Source organism: Mandrillus leucophaeus, unplaced genomic scaffold (assembly GCF_000951045.1).
Source record: "Mandrillus leucophaeus isolate KB7577 unplaced genomic scaffold, Mleu.le_1.0 Scaffold639, whole genome shotgun sequence".
In the NCBI taxonomy this organism is placed as follows: domain Eukaryota; kingdom Metazoa; phylum Chordata; class Mammalia; order Primates; family Cercopithecidae; genus Mandrillus; species Mandrillus leucophaeus.
Window position 1 is genome coordinate 842,267 of NW_012106908.1, and position 17,925 is coordinate 860,191.

General features: G+C 41.9%; 3 protein-coding genes across 5 annotated transcripts in view; 2 read left to right on the plus strand and 1 right to left on the minus strand.

Annotated features, from left to right (window-relative positions):
• Positions 1-5,877, plus strand: part of LOC105554279 (chromosome unknown open reading frame, human C15orf40) — an 18,669-nt gene extending 12,792 nt beyond the window's left edge. The window contains exons 4-5 of the mRNA XM_012000670.1: positions 4,445-4,559; positions 5,843-5,877. Of these exons, the coding sequence (XP_011856060.1) occupies positions 4,445-4,559; positions 5,843-5,865 (138 nt within the window). The 3' untranslated portion in view covers positions 5,866-5,877. The remainder of the gene's footprint in view (positions 1-4,444; positions 4,560-5,842) is intronic.
• FAM103A1 (family with sequence similarity 103, member A1) lies at positions 5,466-10,628 on the minus strand. Of its 3 annotated transcripts, none has more exons than XM_012000666.1 (4): positions 10,461-10,628; positions 9,447-9,491; positions 7,613-7,791; positions 5,466-6,623 (listed from the first exon to the last, which is right to left on the minus strand). In XM_012000666.1, the coding sequence occupies exons 3-4, from the start codon at positions 7,780-7,782 to the stop codon at positions 6,437-6,439; spliced, it is 357 nt and encodes a 118-aa protein (XP_011856056.1). In that variant the 5' UTR covers positions 7,783-7,791; positions 9,447-9,491; positions 10,461-10,628; the 3' UTR covers positions 5,466-6,436. The 3 variants fall into 3 exon arrangements, with proteins under 3 accessions (XP_011856056.1, XP_011856057.1, XP_011856058.1); XM_012000667.1 differs by having other exon boundaries at positions 10,457-10,599; XM_012000668.1 differs by having other exon boundaries at positions 10,465-10,580.
• Positions 10,629-10,683: 55 nt separating this feature from the next.
• HOMER2 (homer scaffolding protein 2) overlaps positions 10,684-17,925 on the plus strand; it is a 158,951-nt gene continuing 151,709 nt past the window's right edge. Inside the window, exon 1 of the mRNA XM_012000673.1 lies at positions 10,684-10,751. Coding sequence (XP_011856063.1) covers positions 10,747-10,751 — 5 coding nt within the window. The 5' untranslated portion in view covers positions 10,684-10,746. The remainder of the gene's footprint in view (positions 10,752-17,925) is intronic.

A 17,925-nucleotide genomic window follows, 5' to 3' on the forward strand; every position in this document is an offset into this window, starting at 1 on the left:
TGCACCACCATGCCTGGCTAATTTTTGTATTTTTAGTAAAGACGGGGTTTCGCCAAGTTGGCCAGACTGGTCTCAAACTCTTGATCTCAGGTGATCCATCTGCCTCGGCCTCCCAAACTGCTGGGATTACAGGCGTGAGCCACCACCTCCGGCCAAAATTATTCATTTTTGTATTGTTTCACTTTTTATATTATTTTGTAAACACACAAGTTGAGGAAATTTTAAAATGTGAAAAATACACATACAAACAACAAAGCTCTGGCCATTAGCAATTAGAGCAGCTTTATTTACCTAATTCAGACAAAGAAGCTGGAGATCCTTTAGGGAGTTAAAGGCACTAGCAGTGGAAAAAAACCATGAGATCATCATCACATCATCCCCTGAAGCTGTCTCAGGAGGAGTCACTGAAACCCAGAGAAAATCTAACTGGTAATTAATACATAGGGCTCTCATGTCCCTGAGGGAAAGGAATGAAAACACCAGCTCAATTAGCCCATACATGGGGCTGTCTGTGCCCTTTAGGGAGAAGAATGAAAACAGCTGAAATCAGCCCATCAGCCTATGAAGACATGGTGAAAGATATGCGAGTTGTCCTTCTTGCACCTCAGCAGCCCACAGATAACTCATTCTTATATATGAACCTCACTGACTGGGTACCCATTATGTGCCTAGCTCGGTGCCGCATACTTCATGCTCTCTCTTATTCCTGCAAAGGGGCAGTTGAATCACATATTAGCTGTTTTGTTGTTGTTGTTGTTGTTGTTTGTTTGTTTTTGAGACGGAGTCTCGCTCTGTCACCCAGGCTGGAGTGCAGTGGTGCAATCTCAGCTCACTGCAACCTCCGCCTCCTGGGTTCAAGCGATTTTCCTGCCTCAGCCTCCCGAGTAGCTGGGATTACAGTCATGTACCACCACGCCCAGCTAATTTTTTTATTTTTAGTAGAGATGGGGTTTTGCCTAAAGTGCTGGGATTACAGGCATGAGCCACTGTACCCGGCCAGCTGTTCTGACCGAAGACTTGTCTTCTTCATTAACCTGCTCCTCCTATTTCATCCTGTAAATCTTTAAATCTGAGGGGTATTATCCACAGCTCATCTCCACTTTTCTAATCTGACAGCACTGATAGTTGAATTCCTCAGAAGCAAGATGTTTCTCTGGCACCCGGAGGCCTCAACAGTGTCACAACAGCTGAAGTGTCACTTCTTCCTCATCCTGGGCACACCGTGATGTAGTGCAGCCCCACTGATTGGGACCCATGCAGCCAGCCTGGCCCAGGGCCACTCTCCCAGAATGTCCACAGGTCAAGGGATCTCTACTTCCATCCTTATTTTCCTCAAAAGCTGGTCCCAGCAGTAATCAACCAGACTTCTAGAAAAGAGGAGATATCTGCTCTCAAGGCTGCTGTGGGCTCCAGTGTTTTAATCTACTACTTGAATCTAGTTGTTTATTTCATTCTATAATAATTTAATATAGCAGATGTCAGGAAAAATCTTTGTTTAGATATTATGTCATATCTGGATATATCTGAATCCTAAAGGATTAATCTCAATATTAACAATATTCACTTCTGCCAGTGTCAAGAGTATTTTCTGCTGTTGGGCTTAAATCAATTTTAAAATTTGAGAGTTTTAAAAGCATATCTTTCTGTGTTCATAAATAAACAGAACAAAAATTCTTTGAGTACCTTAATTTTTCACACAGAATTAACCAAAGCCTTATTTAATATTTCAGAATCCTCATTTATACATATTAAATATGTGTCTTCGGTTAAAATGCAAGATACTGAAAGAAAAATTCAAATAGGCATTTCAGTAAATAGTTTACATATAATATCTCATTTGTCTGACATTACAAAGTAAGTACTTTCACAAGTAACGTTTCCAGCTAACTGAAGTCCAATAATAATAGAGGCCACCTTAAGCTGGGAGTATTTGTTTCCTATATTGCCTAATTTAAAAAATATCCTTTTCACTGTAGATAATTGTGCTAATTAAAAGAAGTCAACAGTCTATGGCATAGATTTCCATACATAGCCAGATCTGTGTTTGGATAGAATGAATCAAATGAAATAGGAAGTCTAGGAAAATTTTTAAGGTATAAAAAAATTGTATTTAGGTTTGGCTTGAACTTGTTTAAAAATAGATAATGTTTTTTTAAAAAATTACATTTAGGAAACAAGTGTAGTTCTTTTATGAGAGTTCAAAATTAGTGCTGTCAATAACCTTTAGGGCAAATGATCATTTCCTTCAATTTTAACATTCTAAACTTAAAACTGATATTTCATTACCCTTAATTCTATCATAAAGTCCTATATTTTTCTTTAGGTGAATAAAATACAAGGGGCAATTACATATTTGTCTGTTGAGCATTATAAGGAAAGTGGCTTTGGGAACAAAAACCATCCTAGAAATCTCCCCAGATGTCTTTTTCCTATGTGGTTTCAGGAACCCCAAAACTATTCTCAGAGCAGTGACTCAAGTTTATTACATTCTGTGTAACCCCAAGTCCAGCTAGCACTCAAAAACAAAACACAAACAAAAAACTCAAAGTCCCCAGCATCCTGTTCTCAAAAGGACATTAATCTGATGTGTTCAATAATTAATATTTGACATTCTAAATTCACTACCAATTTTCAAATGTCAAATGCTATAATTTTATTTTAATTTATGTATTTATTTATGTTTGAGATGGAGTCTTGCCCTGTCACTGAGGCTGGAGTGCAGTGGCACAATCTTGGCTCACTGCAACCTCCACCTCCCAGGTTCAAGCGATTCTCTAGCCTCAGCCTCCCTAGTAGCTGGGACTACGGGTGTGCACCACCATGCCTGGCTAATTTTTGTATTTTTCATAGAGACAGGGTTTTGCCTTGTTGGCTAGGCTGGTCTCGAACTCCTGACCTCAGATGGTCCACCACCTCGGCCTCCCAAAGTTCTGGGATTACTGGCGTAATCCCAGAGCCTGGCCAAATGCTACTAATTTTAGCTCAAGTTTTATGCAAACCATCTTCCACATTTGAAGTGTTTATTTTCTGAATGAGATAATTTGCTTTCCTTTGCTAATTCACATATGAATTAACATAAGGAAACAATCACAGATCCTTAATTCTGAACTTCTCCTGCCCTACCTCATCTTCTGCCCATTACTCTACATCCTTTATGTCAACATTATGCTTTACAATTTACCAAATACTTCCCTCCCGTTGATTCAACAAATGTTTATGCAGCACCTATTATATCCCACTAGGGGTTTAATGGTCACAACTCTATATTCTCAAGCTCTTCCTTTGGTTATTTATTTTTATAATTCTGTGAGGGTGGCAGGGTGGGTATTGTCCCCATTTTTACAGCTGAGCCAATAAGCTCAGCATTTACATGATTTTCTCAAGGTCACATAGGTTTTAAGCACAGAACTGGAAGCTAGGACTCCTTATGCCTAATGTCATATGTTGTTATAACGGACTGTCTACTTGAAATTAATTCTGTGTGACACTATTTTAATTCTTTGTTCTCACTCTTAAATTATCTTTAAGCTTTTTTTCATGTCATTTTCTGTCCTATGAAGCAGAAACTGTGCCTTTTATTTCTTCCTGGTTTTAAGCAGGTGGGACGCAGGGGTACAGTCTGATAGTAACTGCTGTTAGAAAACAAAAACCATAACAACATAGATTATTCATGCAGCATGCAGAATTAACTCATGTTGAAAGGTTTCTTCCCATGTTTTCAAGCAGGGCTGATACTCAGGACACATGCAGCCTAGCTGTGTTGAGTGTTAAAACATTTAAATACTGTTGGAAAACCACATCTCTTCTGAGCTTCCTGAGAAGCACTCCTCCAGCGCTGGCCTTGGACCCATACGTCTCCCTTTGTGTCAACAGCTGGCACAGCACAGAATCCTGCCCTAAAGCTATAGTCAGCTACTGTCCCAACTGCCTGTGCTTTCTCAGGTGATCATTTTATAAATCTTTTTTTCTTTTTTTGAGACACAGTTTCGCTCTTGTTGCCCAGGCTGGAGTGCAATGGCATGGTCTCAGGTCACTACAACCTCCACCTGCCAGGTTCAAGCAATTCTCTTACCTCAGCCTCCCAAGTAACTGGGATTACAGGCATCTGCCACCATGCCTGGCTAATTTTTGTATTTTTAGTAGACACAGGAGTTTACCATGTTGGCCAGGCTGGTCTCGAACTCCTGACCTGAGGTGATCTGCCCATCTCGGCCTCCCAAAGTGCTAGGATTACAAGCGTGAGCCACCGCGCCCAGCCTATAAATCGTTACTTTTAGAGACAGGGTCTATCTAGCCCAAACTGGAGTACAGTGGCATGATCCTAGCTCACTGTAGTCTTGAACTCTTCCTGGACTCAAGGGATCCTCCTGCCTCAGCCTCCTGAGTAGCTAGGACTACAGGCATGCACCACCACAACCAGCTAATTTTTAAATTTTCTGTAGAGACAGTATCTTGCTACATTGCCCAGGCTGGCCTCGAACTCCTGGCTTCCAGTGATCTTCCCACCTCAGCCTCCCAGAGTGCTGGGATAACAGGCGTGAGCCACCATACCCAACCAGGTGATACATATTTTTAATAACACTTCTGCTTTCAGAGAAGATCCTGGGGTATAGTCAGGACATTACTATCTAGGCTAAATATCTGTAGTATCAAATCCTATCTTTATATAACAGCACTGGCTTCTTGCCTACTGATGTAATTAGGGGGGTACAGGGAAAACCCTTACTGTTAAGATTGTATTTGCATCTTAATGTGAATGCATGACTTATTAGGTCCTTTCCAATAAAATAGTTACCAGAGAGGGTGGCTCTTCAGGAAGGGAGAATAAAAGGGAGAGGTAGATGCAGAGCATGAAGTACCTGGAGAAGTCAACCTCGAGGGCCTAGACTGGGGTGCTGAGAGAGAAGGCAGTAAAAAACAGGCTTACGAAGATACCCTTTTTTTTTGAGATGAAGTCTCGCTCTGTTGCCCAGGCTGGAGTGCAGTGGCATGATCTTGGCTCACTTCAACTTCTGCCTCTGGGCTTCAAGTGATTCTCCTGCCTTGGCCTCCCGAGTAGCTGCGATTACAGGCATGCCACCACACCTGGCTAATTTTTGTATTTTTAGTAGAGAGACGGAGGTCTCATCATGTTGGTCAGGCTGGTCTCAAACTCCTGACCCCAAGTGATCCGCCCGCCTCAGCCTCCCAAAGTGCTGGGTTTACAGGCGTGAGCCACCACGCCCAGCTGGAAGGTGCCTTTTAAAATATTATTTAGGTTTTTTTTTTGGTCACTCTAATAAAGTTAGGAAGGTGCCTGTTAATTCCTTTGACCTATGTTGAAATTTGCACTCCTAATGTTACTCTCAAACCAAATAAGCCCTTTTCAACAGATACGAAGGACAGCATAAAAAAACCAAAAATCTCATTTCAACATATTAATAAATGGGTTAACTGCCAGAACTTGGGAGTGAAGATGCTTAAATTTTTAAGATTTTTATTTGAATGAAATCATTGTAATAATCATTCAAATGATTTGAAATAGAATGATCTCTGTGAAAGGAAGTTTATAGCATCACTATTTATAGAAGAGAAAGCAGCAGAGGTATGTATCTGCAAGTGAATATAACATTGTAAAATCAGCCCACATTAAATACCAAAAAAGAAAGATCAATCAAAATGCAGCATTACTTACAGGATTAAAAAGAAAAGTGTGAATAGTACAGAGTTAAACTTTTGTATGTGTGAATTTTGACCTGCTGTGTTGTTAGCAAAAAGCCTTAGTGTTTGCATAAAATGTGTACCCTGATCCCAACCACCATGAGATCAAGACACAAACTGACAACGATTCCTTATTTTACAGCTTTATTACTGATTTTCCTCTAAAAAGAAACCCAAATAAATGTGACGCTGACTTATCTATAGAGTAAGGAATCACAAAGTACCATAGTACTTTACAAAAGCAAAAGCAAAAAAAAAAAGCGATTGTTTTACCTTTCAACTGCTGATACTATGTACAATCTATCACAAAAAGCATAGCTGTGCATTCATGAGCTGATTATATCAACCTCTAGAATTTTAGAAACGAACACATCTAAGCATATGGATAACTCTCTTACCTTACAAAGTAAGCATTTTCTATTTAAAAATTTTTATTTCTGTGTAAAACAAAGAACTCCTAGAGGTCAAATAATATACCAAACTCATAGCAGTATTAAGTCATGAAATAAAGAAGATTCTGAGGTAGAAGTCAAGCAATATAATCCACAATTTCAGGTATTCCCAGCAACCATCGCATCTCGCAAGTAAGATCTATTTTTTTTTAAAGTCTCAACTTCCACAAAATCAATAATCCATTCTCTAAAATCAGATATAAAACTATGACCAACAGAAGACACCCAAACTTTTGTCATGGTAACAGAGTAAATGCTTTTACTAAAAGCTGCCAACATTTCTATCAGTAGTAACCGTAAGGAGGCCGCTGGTTGTAACCATAATGTCCATATTGCTGGGGATAGTAAGGTTCTTGTCTGTGTTGTGGGTAATTGTTACCCCAGGATCGTCCATGCCACTGATTGGATCGATTGTCACTTGGCCACCCCCATCTGTTGTCCCTGCCTCTGAACTGTCTGTTGTCTTGCAACCTACAACAATAAAAACAAAAAAAGTCTTTAAACTTCCCTTGTTAAAAAAACATTATGACAAACCCATAGCAGTGCTTCTGGTTTCTCATTCTAATACACAATAAATAAGACTATAAAACATTTTTCACAATAGAACGTTATAGCACCAGTTATTCAAAACTTTCCTAAGATTGAAATCACTCTTCCAGTGTTATACTAGGTATACTTTACAGAGACATAGGCAGACTATATAACCAATAGAATAGTTCCAAATTAAAGTGAAATCTATTCAATTGCACAAAAACGATATGGTAATTTATTCCTTTGACTATTTTGAATTATTAAGTAAAAGTAACTTCCATTTGTAAACTTCTTCCTAAAGTAAAATCAAAACAATATTTTCTTTCCGGAATTGAACAAGTTGTTGAAAACTCTAGGTTTTTTTTTTTTTTTTTTTTGAGACAGAGTCTCGCTCTGTCACCCAGGCTGGAGTGCAGTGGCCGGATCTCAGCTCACTGCAAGCTCCGCCTCCCGGGTATATGCCATTCTCGTGCCTCAGCCTCCCGAGTAGCTGGGACTACAGGCACCCGCCACCTCGCCTGGCTAGTTTTAGTAGAGATGGGGTTTTGTTGACCAGGCTGGTCTTGAACTCTCCTGACCTCGTGATCCGCCCATCTCGGCCTCCCAAAGTGCTGGGATTACAGGCTTGAGCCACGGCACCTGGCCAACTCTAGGTTTTTAAAGTAGATTTGCATTGAAAATATAATCTACAGAAAGAACATCTAAAAACAAGAAAACACACACACTTGAACAGCAAGAAAAAAATATATGGTGCTGAAAAAATATTAAAGCAAATATCTATCAGAAACAATGTATCAGGTACTGTTATTAGGTACTAGGCATGCCATACTAAAAACAGTGGTCCCTGCCCTCACTGGTCTTCCAGTCTAGCAGATTAAAGCGATCCTCTGCCAGATCAACCATCTGCATTTATTCTTTTGAATACACACCGATTGCCTCTGTTTCTTTGGTTCCCACCAGCTCTGCTATTCCATTCCTCCACAATTGGAGGAGACTCAGGAGGGCGTTTCAGGTACTCCTGATACTCCTTGTCATTTTCTGTGAATCTACTAGCAAACATCTCTTCAAAATTTGGAACAGCTTCGGCAGTGTCAGTCATTCTGAAATTCTGTACAATTTTGAAGACATTTCCATTAAAAAAATTTAAAAATTAACACTCTCTCCAGATAATGAAAAACCAAGAAGCAAGCAATTTTTAGGCAGGGTATTCGTGGAAGCCTTTGTGTGCTTTCAGACTTGTCATATTTTAGATACTGAATTCAACATTTTCTTTTTTTTTTTTTTTTTTTTTTTTTGAGACAGGGTCTCTCACTCTGTCACCCAGGCTGGAGCACAGTGGCACAACCTCGGGTCACTGCAGCCTTGACTTCCCTGGCTCAAACAATCCTCCCACCTCAGCCTCCCAAGTTGCTGGGACTACAGGTGCATGCCACCCATACCCAGCTAATTTTCGTATTTTTTGAAGATATGGGGTCTTGCCATGTTGCCTAGGCTGGAAGTCTTGGGCTTCAGTGATCCTCCCACCTTGGCCTCCCAAAGTGCTGGGATTACAGGCTTGAGCCACTGTGCCTGGCCCAAATTATTTTTCTTACGTTATTAACTTCCAATAAAAGGTTTTGGACAAAGAGATGTGACAACGGAAGCTACTGTGGTAACTTCTTCATTAGCCTGCCTTTCCTCCAAACATATGCAAATATTTGTAACATTTATACTACCTACTTTCACTCCAACAAAATTAAACCAAAATTATTGTTTGGAGTGCAAGAAACAATATGTAGATTTTCTTTCTTTCTTTTTTTTTCCCCCCGAGACAGAGTCTTGCTCTGTTGCCCAGAGCTGGAGTGCAATAGCGCAATCTCAGCACAATGCAACCTCTGCCTCCCAGGTTCAAGCAATTCTCCTGCCTCAGCCTCCCAAGTAGCTGGGATTACAGGCATATGCCACCACACCCAGCTAATTTTGGTATTTTTAGTAGAGATGGGGTTTTGTTGACCAGGCTGGTCTTGAACTCCTGACCTCATGATCTGCCCGCCTTGGCCTCCCAAAGTGCTGGGATTACAAGTGTGAGCCACTGCACCCAGGTTTTTTTTCTTTTTTTTTTTTTTTTTGAGACGGAGTTTCACTCTTGTTGCCCAGGCTGGAGTGCAATGGCGTGATCTCGGCTCACTGCAGTCTCCGCCTCCCGAATTCAAGTGATTCTCCTGTCTCAGCCTCCTGAGTAACTAGGATTACAGGTGCACGCCTGCCCGCTAATTTTTGTATTTTTAGTAGAGATGGGGTTTCATCATGTTGGCCAGGCTGATCTTGAACTCCTGACCTCAGGTGATCCGCCTGCCTCAGCCTCCCAAAGTGCTGGGATAACAGGCGTGAGCCACCACGCCCAGCCTGACACTCTTATCTTTCAGGCTATTGCTCTTAGTATGCTTTACCAAATGCCAAATATAAAAGACTTTCAATGTGTCTGGGATTGGCAAACTATATGTCAAATTCTCAAATCCAAGGAATGAGTTTTAAATAAATTCAGCTAATTAAAATCATGCGTACAAGAATTCTACTGGGATCACAGAAATCACTAAAAAGATGACCCATACCTAATCCAGATGGGCAGTAAAAATCGTAAGGCAAGGAAAAGATGCTACTCCATTTTTATGTTCTCATGTTCTCCCACGACTCCCCACCCACACTCATGTAAACAAATATCAACTGTATTATTACTGAGAATGGAATTCAAATAGAATGCTAATTGACCCAAGCTTTACTTACCCCAAAGATTTGAGGCAGCTGTATTGCTTATTAGGTTGTTTAAATCTGTGGGAGGAAAAAAACAAACTTGACTTTATTTAAGGAAACTCTCAAAAGGCGTTTGCGGGGGAGGGTAGCGCATAAGAGTCTTACTCGAGGACAGAATTGGAGTAAAAGTGCTCTAAGGCCAGGCGCGGTGGCTCACGCCTGTAATCCTAACACTTTGGGAGGCCAAGGCAGGCGGATCACGAGGTCAGGAGATCGAGACCAGCCTGGCTAACACAGTGAAACCCCATCTCTCCTAAAAATAGAAAAAATTAGCCGGGCATGGTGGCAAGTGCCTGTAGTCCCAGCTACTCGGGAGGCTGAGGCAGGAGAATCGCTTGAACCTGGGAGGCAGAGGTTGCAGTGAGCCGAGATCGCACCACTGCACTCCAGCCTGGGCGACAGAGCGAGACTCCGTCTCAAAAAAAAAAACCGCTCTAAAGACTCCCAAAACTAACATTCCAGAGAGGGAACTGGTTCTCACAGTGAAGAGCAAGAAGCTACAAGATTTGTCCTCTGGGTCTTCAAAAGCAAAATAGTTCAAGTATGAATAAGAACTTCATAAAGTATATATGTTCTTTTAGGATAAGCCTTTCAGATTTGTACTTGAACACTACTATTTATTCACCATAAATAAAACCACAAAGAACTTTGGCTGTGGGCGACTAACCCTGGAAATAACCAACCAGAATGGGGTTTCGCTGCCCTAGGAGGTGAGCCCGGGGAACAGAAGAAGATGCAGACTGAAAACAACTGCGTTTTCCAGTCCGTCCTCAAGGCACATCACAGCTTGCTTACCAAGGTTCTGGCAGATTTGCTCCCTTCCGAAGCACCTTATACCTCCAGAAGTGAGGGAAATTATGGGCCGTGAGAAGTAAATGGGTTTCGGTCTAGCAAAGAGTACAGATCACGGCACAGGGGGAGGACACCTCGCCGGCCACCCAGCTCGGCCGCCCCGCTCCCTCCTCCCGGGCGTCCTGGGCGACTCACCGGCCAAGGGCTATGTCTATCCAACTCGGGCCGAACCTCGCCGGCGAGACACTGAGAAGCCGCAGGAGACGTGACCTCTGGCTCACCACACCGTGGAACTCCAGACCACTCCAGCTCTCCAATGTAACGGAGCCCCTTCCTCTAGAATCCAACAATCACCTGACTTCCGCTTCCGGCGGGCTAATGTTGAGGGTGCCTGTCAAGTCTCGCGATAACTAAGGCTCGTCGTGTGGCTCGCTTTGCAACAGATCGCTTCTTCAAATGCTGGCGCAACGCTGAGAGCTCGATGAGGTGTGGGCAAGTAGGTGTCTGAAGGTGGATGATGTCCTCCATGCGCTTTCAGCCTGCCTGGTGGGTGGCCAGTCGAAAACGTCGCCGTCTATTAAGCTCCTTTGACTGGGAGCCGTGGACGGGTAGAGACAAGTTCTGGGAATCACCGGAGAAGGGAGGGAAAGGCTCCTTCCGGCCGCCTGCTCCCGGCGTCTTCGTGGGGAACTGAGGTGAGAGCAGGCCGTGAAGAGTAGACACGACTGATGACTTCAGGGATGCTACACCTTTCTCTCCTGCCTGGGCAAGCCTCGGTAGTAAGATTTCCGTAGTCCGTTTTGTATGTGGTTTTGCAGAAACATACTACTCTCTGCTCCAGCTTCAGTCGTTAGTATCCAGCTACTTCCAAGAGCCTTGCCCATGTGTTCTGGGATGTTCCGCAAATGTATAAACACTTAATATCCCGACAAAGCTTGGCCTCTTCCCTCCCAAACTACTTCCCAGGCTATGCACCCGTTTTTGTTAATACAATCAACTTGGAAACTTTGATGTCAGATTTGATGCCCTTTCTTTCCTTCCCATGCTCCAATCACTTGCCAAGTCCTGTCGATTGTACCCCTACAGTAATTCTGGCATCCTCTTAACCACTGCCCCCACCTAATCAAAGTTCTCATTACCATCCCCTGCACGGTGTCAGTGCAGTACTTTCCTCATTGATGTCCTGCCTCTAGCATCACTCTGCTACTAATCTATCTTACATATACCTGCTATAGGAGTAGTCATCTTCAAGCACCACCGTGATCCAAAATAGCTGATCCAATGACTCTCTGTTGCCTGTAGATTAAAGGTCAAGTTTATTAACTTGGATTCAAAAGTTTTTTTTGTTTTCTGCTGTTCCCCTTCCATTCTCCCTCAGTCAGTGGTAAACCAGACCCTGTGAAGTACTTCTTGCATAAATTATTACATTTTTATAGATTGCTTATGTCCCTTGCATGAAATACCTGTCCCTCCCTCTCATTTCCAAATACTGAAATTCTTTCCATTATTTAAAGCTTTAGAAAGTGACATCTCCACCTAGAAATAATTTTTCTTTCTATTGAGAATCCATCATATTTCTGGAACTTCATGTATTTAGTTATTACCACTTTCTAACTTCGATCTACAATTATTTACTTGCAAGTTTTTCCCCCTATTAAACTGTAAACAGGCCTTTATCCAATGCATTTCTACATTCTGGAGTGTATTAACATTGTGCTTTTTTGTTTGTTTGTTTGTTTGTTTGACACAGGGTCTCATTCTGTTGCCCAGGCTGGAGTGCAGTGACGTGAGCATGGCATACTGCAGCCTCAACTTCCTGGGCTCAGGTGATCCTCTTGGCTCAGCCTCCCAAGAGCTGGGACTACAGGTGCACACCACTGCCCTGCTAATTTTTCGTATTTTTGTAGAGATGAAATTTCGCAATATTGCCCAGTCTGGTCTTGAGCTCTGGGCTCAAGCAGTCCACCTACCTCAGCCTCCCAAAGGGCTGGGATTACAGGCCTGAGCCACCAAGCCCAGCCCCACATTGTGCTTTTTACATGAAGTTAGCACTAAGTAAGTGTTTGTGGAATGAATGATAGAACTATGAATATTCCAAGTAATGTTTTAGAAACATTAACCTAGCAAAAGTGTATAGGATAGTATGGATGAGGGAATAGGATAGTCTTGGTGTTGGGTAGTAAAGGTAAGAGCTGTAACAACCAAGGTTACAATAATTGAATAGTACTATCCTGGAGCTCCTGTAGTGCAATTCGTTAGTGTACAGTACTTAATGTGAATAGTACTATCCTTAGTTACTGAGTGGATGATGGGAGAAAAAGATTGGCAGAAATCAGGGAAGGAGGCCGGGCGCGGTTGCTCATGCCTGTAATCCCACCACTTTGGGAGGCTGAGGCGGGCAGATCACGAGGTCAGGAGATCGAGACCATCTTGGCGAACACGGTGAAACCCCGTCTCTATTAAAAACACAAAAAATTAGCCGGGCGTGGTGGCGGGCACCTGTAGTCCCAGCTACTCGGGAGGCTGAGGCAGGAGAATGGCATGAACCTGGGAGGCGGAGCTTGCAGTGAGCCGAGATCGCGCCACTGCATTCCAGCCTGGGCGACAGAGCGAGACTCCATCTCCAAAAAAAAAGAACCAAAAAAAAAAAAAAAAAGGAAATCAGGGAAGAAGCTGGGTGCGGTGGCTCACTGCTGTAATCCCAGCACTTTGAGAGACTGAGGCAGGTGGATCACCTGATGTCAGGAGTTCAAGACCAGCCTGACCAACATGGTGAAATCCTGTCTTTACTAAAAATTCAAAAAAATTAGCTGGGCGTGGTCGCGGGCACCTGTAATCCCAGCTACTCGGGAAGCTGAGGCAGGGAGAATTGCTTCAACCTGGGAGACAGAGGTTGCAGTGAGCTGAGATTCCTCCACTGCACTCCAGCCTGGGCAACAGAGTGAGACTCCATCTAAAAAAAAAAAAAAAAAAAAGAGAAACCAGGAAAGACTTCAATTATTTAAGCCTGGGAAATTGGGGCTGAAAAGGAATATCTATAAGGTAAATTGGCTTTAAGGCAAAAATGAACTCAGAGCCCAAATACATTTGTAAAATTTGAAACACTGGTGAAATATTCAAGAGAAAATTTCCGGGGGTGTTGTTAGAAATTCAAGACTAAAGCTCAGGAAAGAGAGTCTCTACCCAGATGTGTAAATGTGTCAGTAATTCATGAAGAAACAATAGTTGAAATAACTTGTGTACAGATGCTCCCCGACAGGACAGTTTGACTTAACGATTGTTATACTTTACAGTGGTACCATGTGCATTCAGTAGCAGTGTACTTTGAGTACCTATACATTCTATTTTTCACTTTCAGTACAGTAGTCAATAAATTATATGAGATATTCAACACTTTATTATAAAATAAGCTTTGTGTTAAATGAGCCTGCCCAATTATAGGCTAATGTAAGTGTCCTGAGCATGTTTAAGGTAGGCTAAGCCAAACTATGATGTTTGGTAGATTAGGTGTACTAACTGCATTTTTGACTTAATGATATTTCTACTTATGATGGGTTTATCTGGACATAACCGTGTCAAAAATCAAGGAGCAGCTGTATATGATCTTTTCAACAGGGAGAGCATTCATAGAGAAGAGAAGGCTACCAAGGCCTATCCCTCAGGAAATACCCATATTTAGGAGACAAGAATAGGACATACAAAACTTGAAGGGGGCGGTGTAACAATTGAAAAACTGAGAAAAATGCTTCCCCACCTAATATCAGGAATCAAGGAGGATATTTGGAAAGGGGCTTCTTGTAGGCTAGTTTGCTTGTTTCCTTGTGACTATTACTGACATTATTTGTAAGTAATGAGGACTTACCCAGAAAAGAATATATAGGTTGGGCATCCCTAATCCCCAAATCCAAAATCCAAAATGTCCCCAAATCCAAAACTTTTTGAGTGCCAACATGACACTCAAAGGAAATGCTCATTGGAGCATTTTGGATTTCAGATTTTCATAGCAGGCATACTCAACTGGTATTTCCCTCCTGTAAATTTGTGTGTGACACTTAGGGGCCTCTAGGCCTCTGAGAGTTTCTATGAAGAACTCTAGGTATTCCAGCAGATTTTCAAATTTTCAAATGAAATTATTTTCTGCCTACCAATGTCTTTTCATACTCTGTTATCTTATTGATTATTATGTCTCATTTTCTGACAACAGGAAATCTGTTTCATGAAGGGGAATTTTCTAGATAACTGACACTCAAACTTTAAGCATCAGAAATTTCTCATTGAAACCACTTTTGATGGAAATGTTTGCAAAATGTGCCTCTTACCTATCTGGTATAACCATAGTATGTGGGCCATAATTTAATCTTTGCTTGGCAACTAAAAGTCACTGTTCAAGCATCAGTTATATTCTTCTGGATATTAATATCCTTGGGCCTGTTGATATGTATGAGAAAGGTTACATCATGATATTTATAGTGTCTTTTTCTAATAATTGTAGACATTTTGTTTTACCTAAGCAGATGTATTTTTTAAATTGTGGTAAAATATATGTAACATAAAATTTACCATTTTAACCATTTTTAAGTGCAGAGGTCATTGACAGTAAGTACATTCACATTGTTGTGCAACCATCACCACCATCCATCTCCAGAAATTTTTTCGTCTTCTCACACTGAAATTCTGTGCCCATGAAGCCGTAACTGCATTTTCCTCTCCTCCCTGCCCCTAGCAACCACCATTCTACTTTGTCTTTATGAATATGACTACTCTAGGTACATCATGCAAATGAAATACATTATATGCCGTTTTATGACTGGCTGATTTAACTTAGCATAAGGTCCTCAAGGTTCATCCACATTGTAGCGTATGTCAGAATTTCCTTCCCTTTTATTGAATAATATTGCATTGTATGTTTACACCGTATTTTGTTATCCATTCATCTATTAATGGACACTTGAGCTGCTTCCTCTTTTTGGCTATTATGAATAATGTGTCTGTAAATATAGATATACAAATATCTATTTAAGTCCCTGCTTTCTATTCTTTTGAGTATATACCCAGAAGTGGAATTGCTGGATCATATGATAACTTTATTATTAATTTTCTGAGGAACCACCATAGTGTTTTCCATAATGGCTGTGCCATTTTACATTCCCAATGGCAGTGCGCAATTACTCATAACTTTAAACCTTAGTTTGACCCAATGATCTACAGGCAAAACACACCAGCAGAAAGTCCTGGGGAATCCTAGCATCAAAAGAACTCTACTTTCAGAGGCCATTTGTGATCTTGGACAACAACCACTTTAGAGACAGTAAAGCGGTCAAGAGGTTATGCAATTTATCCAGGGGCACAGCTGGTAAATGGGCCTGTCAAATGGGATAGGAAGAGGGAGATATTGGGCAGCTTGCAGTTGCCTGTGTCTTTGGCCAGTGCATCCTCTGCTCTTGCAAGTTGTGCTTGCAATTATTCCTTCTCTCTTCTCTGTTTTCAACTCTCCCTCTTTACTGGCTGCTCCCATCCCCACACTTGCTCAAATTTCTTCAGTCTCAAGACAAAACCAATACCCTGCCCTCAATCCTGTATCCTCCTCAGACTATCTCGGATCTCCTTCCCGCGCCCCCTCCCGCCCCCCACCCCCATGGGTATTTTACAAAGAATACTCCACACCTGCAGTTTATACTTCTCTACCTTTTCCATACAATTCAGTCAAATTTCTGCCCTTGAGTACTCCACTGAAACCACTCTACTAAAACCACCCTGGCAAAGTTCACTAGGGAAAAGTTTTCCCAGGGCCAAATTCAAGACTCTAAAATCGTCAGCATATTTCGTATCTGTGCAGTATTTGTCGCCTTTATCTCCTTCCTCCTTTAAACCTTCTCACTTTGTTTCTAAGTTTCTCATGATTCTCCTCTTCCCTGGGTCACTGTTTTCTTATTGTTCTGTATTATTTTATGTGATGGTCAGTCAGGTGTGGCCACAAAAGGAGATACAGGAGAGGCTCTGAAAAACAAAGTTCATTATACTCACAAGTCCTGGAGATAGGAAGCACAACACGCCACGCAGGGCCACATGTGAAAGACACCAGGGTGGTCAGAGGCGGAAGACAGAAGCAAGGGGAAAGCATTAAGCTGGAGTCTTTACTGGAGTTTCGTTAGGAAAGGAAAGGCAGGTCAGGGTAAACATTTTAGGATTGGCTAGTTTGAATAACTTCAGAGGGCTGTAATCTATAGGGATGGTCCCTAGTTGCCTGGTACCTGGCCCTGGGGTGATTGAGACAGGAATATTGTCTTGTGGGGTGGATGGGCCATATAGAGGGGGTATGGCTCTTGATCGGTTGGTTTGTGTATTTCAGGCATGCTCCTGGCTGGGCCCTTTTTTAAGACATCAAAACATAATATATACCTCTTAGTGGTATATAACAAAAAATAAAAATTATTTACAGAAATTTATATATCTATATGTGTATATATATAAACATACATACATATATTTGATACACTTTTCTATCTCTGTCTCTTTGGCTGATTCTCTCTTCCTCTGCCTGCTGCTTAAATGTTGGTATCCCCATAACCTTGCCTGTACTCTCCTTGTGTTGCCTATGCAGACTATCACTTTTGTGGCTTCAGCTTCCATTTCTGTTCCAATGACTCAACAATGGATATCTCCAGCCATCCATCACATATGAGCTCTAGACTCGTAAATACTCCTGCTTGCTAGAAATTTCCATCTGGATGTCCAACAGGCATCTGCAGCATGTGTCTAAATGGGAGTTCATCTTTCTTCCTGAACCTGTTTATCTACCTCTCTTTCCATTTTCAGAGAATGCTTCCTCCCAGTTTCCCTTGCCAGAAATCTAGCAGCCATCCTGGACTCTTCCATCTCTCTTACTCCAGATACTTAGTGTCTCCCTAAGTCCTGTGAACTTCAGCTTCTGACTGAACTTTCTCTTCTGTTTGTCCACTCCTCTTCTTTCCTTCATGTCACCCTCTTGGTTATAGCATTCATCATTTTTCACACAAACCAAGGTGACAGTCTCTTAACTGGTCAGTCCCTGTATCTGGCCTTGCTCCCCTCCAGACCCTTCTCCACTCTGCTAGTAGAGCATCCTTTATCATTGTGAAACATACAGAAAATAATTGATGATAATATAATTAATTATATAGCTATCAGCTAGCTCAGAGTAGCTTGATTATATCTAGCCCTGGATCCATCAACCTTTCCTAATTTCTTCTAGGATACAATCCAAGCTCCTTAGTTTGGAATGCGCAGCTGATCAAGATTCAACTCTGTCTTATTGGTCCAGTATCATCTCCTGCCACTCTCCCTGTATTAGTCTGTTCTTATGCTGCTTTATTAATAAAGATATACCTAAGACTAGGTAATTTATAAAGGTAAGAGGTTTAATTGACTCACAGTGCAGCATGGCTGGGGAGGCCTCAGGAAACTTAAAATTATGGCAGAAAGGGAAACAAACACGTCCTTCTTTACATAGTGGCAGGAGAGAGAAAAGTGAGAACCAAGTGAAGGGGGAAGCCCTTTATAAAACTGTCAGATTGGGGCTGGGTGCAGTGGCTCACGCCTGTAATCCCAGCACTTTGGGAGGCCGAGGTGGGTGGATCACGAGGTCAAGAGATCGAGACCATCCTGGCCAACATGGTGAAAC

Bases quoted from the DNA above. Each gene is read 5' to 3' on its own strand.
- FAM103A1 (XM_012000666.1), bottom strand. From the start codon at position 7,782: ATGACTGACACTGCCGAAGCTGTTCCAAATTTTGAAGAGATGTTTGCT. The intron at 6,624-7,612 runs GTGTGTATTCAA...TTATTGTTGTAG, and splicing joins CAAAGAAACAGAGGCAATCG to GTTGCAAGACAACAGACAGT.